Source organism: Varanus komodoensis, unplaced genomic scaffold (genome assembly GCF_004798865.1).
Source record: "Varanus komodoensis strain SLA01 unplaced genomic scaffold, ASM479886v1 scaffold1, whole genome shotgun sequence".
NCBI lineage: Eukaryota > Metazoa > Chordata > Lepidosauria > Squamata > Varanidae > Varanus > Varanus komodoensis.
The window spans coordinates 122344242-122349350 of NW_025335268.1; the positions used below are offsets into that span (position 1 = coordinate 122344242).

The 5109-nt window shown below is 40.2% G+C and overlaps 1 protein-coding gene across 1 annotated transcript in view; it reads right to left on the reverse strand.

Moving 5' to 3' along the window:
* The window catches only part of LOC123024271 (omega-hydroxyceramide transacylase-like), a 20569-nt gene that overhangs the window by 4225 nt on the left and 11235 nt on the right, over positions 1–5109 (reverse strand). Inside the window, exon 5 of the mRNA XM_044431799.1 lies at positions 3489–3644. Coding sequence (XP_044287734.1) covers positions 3489–3644 — 156 coding nt within the window. The remainder of the gene's footprint in view (positions 1–3488; positions 3645–5109) is intronic.

Genomic DNA, 5109 nt, shown 5'->3' on the forward strand with positions numbered 1-5109 from the left:
CTCTCTCTCTCTCTCTCTCTCTCTCTCTCACACACACACACACACACACACACACACACACACACACACACACCTCCCCATTTCCTCCCATATCAGTGGCCTTGAAAGGGCTAAGAAATCTGGATGCTGATTTCCCACACACCCAGTTAGGCTCAGCAGCTCTAAAGTAATTTAAAAAACACCTTCAGAACAACCTAACAGCTATATCTTATAACTGATCCCTTTTAACCCAAAAGGCTCCTTGTAGGTTCTTCCCATGATAACTGATCCGCTTTTGCTCCTGGCCCAATCTAATTCAACTTCCTTTCTGGAGACCAAAAATTGTCATCAAAATAAAGCCAGAAGGTGCACCATCTGCAGATCTAGCTACAAGTCTTTTGTATTCCCTACCAAACAAGAAGAAAAACACAGACTATGTGACCCTTTCCTGATCCTTCAGAGCACTGCTTTTGCTCTTCTAAGAATCTTATCTGTAGCAATAGGAGCATATATGTGCTATGTAGATCAACTACCTACAGTGAGGAAAACATCCATGCTTAAGAGAAGAAGGGGTTAATTATTGAGGTAATATAGCCAATGAAATTCAGTTGTGGATTACTTTATTAAATTTGTGCTTTAATAAACTTTATTAATAAAATTAATAAACTTTATTTACTTTAAAGTAAATGATAACTTTATTACTTATGTCTCACTTTTTATTTAGCCTTTAAGGCAGTATGTTACATGAAAAAATATGCAAGAAATCATGCTTTTGTTGCTGCACAGAAAGGTCCGAATTGTAGTGAAAAGGGTGAGGTTACTGAAGTCTACCCCAATTCATCATGTAATATTTTTGTCTTTTTGGTTAGTGTTCATACATAATTTCAACTACTCTTACAGGATAGGTCAACATTATTATAAGGTAATATATATGTTAAGTCAATTTTATCATACAGCAGATGTGGAGTGGGTCGGCAGTTAATAGCTTGCTGAAGGCCAGCTAGGTAATGGGGGGGGGGGAGCATTGAATTAATCCTTATGGAAACAATAAAACCTTATTTGTCAGCTTTGACAGATGCATGGAAGGCAGGTACAAAGTTGTCTTCTCCATGCTGACAACTCCATGCTACCACACGGATCGAGTTCAGTCAGTGTTGTTGGTTGAGAATGTTGTTCAGTTTGTTGTTGAATAAGGACTTACCAAAATCCCCAAATTTCTTAATGCATAGGATGGAAAACTTGAAGTTAAAAATAAACTTCATAGGAAAATGCAAAACTGACATATTTGCTTCTTTTTAATCCTGGAGAGGCTCCCATCTCTGGCCACTGAGCATAACCAAGAAAACCAGGTCATGGACGTGGCACCTCCAGCCGACCCAATGAACGACTTCTAGTGTTTCCAGAAGGTCTAGCCGCTGTGCACACAGCATGGTACAAGGAATTAGTAAATAGGGCACGTGGGCTCCATACCTTTTCGACACTGGGAGGGCAGTTGCTGTAATAATTTGTTGCCTGGTTTATGAGGATTCCTGGAGAAGCCTTCGGAAGTCCTTTTAGATGTCGTCCTATTAGATGTCTTAAGGATCCCCATCCCTGCTGCTTGGCAGGATGCCCGTTCACCAGCATGGAACAAATCTTTTTTACTGAATACACTGACAAACTCAAATGTCACTGTCTTGGAAAGGTAACCAGTTTCAAAAATATCTGACAAGAAAGAATTAAACATACACACAAACAGCAGCATGTCAAGGCACGTGGATGAAGTCTATGAGCTTTAGCAGCCATGTTCAGCCCAAGTAATATATATTCAGGACCATGGATGAAATCCAGTGTCAAGTAAGTAGACTTTAACTTGCACAAGAAAGAGGACTTTCCTCTTCTCATGCCTGTAGTCCCTTGCCCTATTCTCCCATGTGCTCTGGAGGTCTCCTAATCCCCTGGAGCAGATTCTGAGGACGCAAAGGGCTCCGTAGTGTGTGGAGGAAAGCAGTCCCTTTCCATTTCTCAGATGGAGCCACACTGCCAGATGAAGCTATCCTGATGTCCTCAAAGCTTGCACTTTCTGTGATTATTTGCTTAATCTAAGCAAAGTATTACACTAATAAAGATTTTGAAATGTCTTTTTATATTTTCCTTTTATCTCAAGTTTCATCTTAAACCTACACCATTAGTGATGTGATAATTGATAGGATAATTATTAGTGTTCTTCTCCCTTCCTTGGCTGTTCTGCCCATCACAAAGAACATGGCTGACTTCCTAGCAGGAAGCAAAACAAATTCTGAAATAAACAATTTTGTTCATTAACATCAACATGTTCCATTCATAGGGGAAAGCAGTGTTATGTTTGCAGTGGATGTTGAGACTTGCTTCTTGAATTTGGGTTTCATGCAGGTGTTGGTAAGTTAACTAGTTTATTTATGGAATTTATGCAGTTTTGTGGGTGGGGCAAACCTGAAGCAGGGCTTCTCCAGGGGGTGGGTGGCTTTAGGCTTGTTGGAACTACTTTGTTTTTAACTGGAACTCCAAGCAAAGCCAGTTGCACAAGCTAAACACTTAGAATTAACAAACTGGATGAGTACACTCTGAGCCTAAAAACTTGCTTTCGGTACTCAAACTGAGCTAAACTTCACACAAAAGTCAGTTCCTTAATTCTTGATTTCAGCAGCCTAATTTACATGGGGAAATTGTTTGGTTACTGTTATTGCTAAACAATTGGGAGTCAGATCCCTTGCCGGTCTTCTGCAAATTGTCAGAGCAATTCTTATAGATCCTGATCTTCCTTCTACCCACCCATCCTAGGCCAAAGGAAGGGAGGAAACAGGAGGCTAAGGTGCAATTAATACACAGTTAATTGACTATGCTTGGATGCAGAATAACATGTTCCCCTTACTGAAATCTGTGTGAATATTCCAGAAACCATTTCAGAAACACCTCACTTGTGAAACCAGCCATAGAAGAGGCCAGAAATAAAGCAGCCAATGTAAATATATGTTCCTTTGAGGAATACAAAAGGAAGTCACATTGTCAGCACAGCTATCTGTGTCTCCAAACAACATTTTCTGGGACTCTAGCAGAGGGCTAAAATGGGTTACAAGAGATGGATTCACATCCAAACTTTTCATTCCAATAGGATTTCAGACTGGAGCATTTTAGGAACCCTTTATTATAGCAGTTTGACTAGCGAAACTGTGTTTCTCAGGAAATAACCCAGCAGCGTGCTTTTACACACACGCACAGATCCCGACCACACATATTCACCCTAAGTGAAAGTTTATATGAATTATTGTCCATTTGGCTCAAAATGGAATATATTAGTGGAGTTTGTTCACAGAATGGCTGCATCAGAAGACAAATAATTTAATAAAGGCCATTTGTAGTGGGGAAAATGCATTCCTAAGACACACCTTGTCCTCAACAACCACCCAGTGTGAACTTAGAAGAAACCATCACTAAAACAACTGTCTGTCCTGGGAGAAACAGAACAATTAATTTGGGTCTTTCTAGTTTACTTTTGATGCACGGTACATATTTGGAGAACCCAAGAAGCTGCACTGCCTTCCTGGGAAGAGAAGTTTGCCTGCTTTACCGATCAGGTAATACTTACTGTTTCTGTGTAAGAAGAGAATGGCATCCTGATATCCTTGTGAATAAAACTCATTCAAAACCTGTGGAAAGACAGACCACAAGGAAGCAGTGCATTTCTGTGTCATAAATGACAAACAGCTCACCCAAAAGGCAAGTATCTTGGTGAGGATTGCTTGTATTCCCACGGAGAACTAGTAAGGACTAAGGCACAATCTGATGTACAACCTGATCTGCGAAAAAATTTTCTGTAACTCCCACTTGGGAGTTATTGGTCTTTTTACTCTTGAAACACACATAACATTGCACCCTAAAGGAGTAGAAAGAACAGAAAGTAGTATTAAGGGCAGGATTCAGCTTCCTTGAAATTTCACTTTTCATCTACTTTACCAAAAGCAAGTTTCTGCCCCTCTTGGTTGTGAAGGCATGCTTGGCATTGTGTGGGCAATGCCTAGAAGCTGGAAGGTTAGCTGAATAACCTTTCAAATAAAAGGGAATTAAACACACTGCATAGCTCCTTGCTCCTCCTACAATTAGCAAAACCAGAGTAAATTGTGCTTTTGTTTATCTATCAAGTATAAATCATGTAAATCAAGTATATAAATTAAGTATAAAAGAAATGAAATAATTCTTATAGATTGCAGAATTCAGATAGGTAGGCTAAAGATTTTTAATGTTTATTTTGGTGATAATATACACAGTCCAGGTTATTATCACCTTCTCCCATTTACTCTTTCATAGATAAACAAAACAAGATTCCTCACTCTCAACTACAGAGCCCCCCACCACACACACATCTCAAATGAAAAAGCCCGGTGCAGTCACCCTCACTTAAAGCCGCTGGCATGCTGAAGCATAAATCTGAAGTAGTGTGGATTGACTTCTCCTGGCCCAATCGAGGCACCATGGATTCCCTTTCTTTGCAAAATACCACAAAATGGCTTTCTTAGCTTGCATGGGTTGGGGGAAAAAAGCTAAGCCCCAGAGTAGATTTCACAAAGAGATGTGAAATCTCCCGCAGTTGTGTTTTTCAGCTGTGAAGGCTGGGGAAGCAGTACCCCAAGATATGCTGAACTCTTTCTCCCAGTCTAAATCACTCCTGGCAAGCTGCTATTAGCTCTGCACCCAATTTCAGCCTAGGAAGGTGTCAGAATCCTGGAATCTCAGTTTGAGAAGAGGGAATAAAACTCGGGTTCGTGGGAAAGACCAAGCATCCAGACCATCTGAGGCTTTATTGTATTTACCAGGTTCCCGCGGTACTCACGATAATGCATGCTGCATTACCGGGCAGGCAGAGATGAACTCTGCTGCAAAGCTTCAACACAACTAGAGAGTTTTTATACACTCCCAGTCACATACAGGTACAGGGCAATTGATGACAGAATGCAGAGATTACAGTAAGATTCTGAGGTCATCACATACAGAACAGATAAAGAAATGTCAGTCAATCACACAGTAACAATGAGATTACAATATTTCTAATTGCCTGTATTGACACTTTAGTTCAAGCTACTGAACTAAAGTGTCAATACAGGCAATTAGAAATAT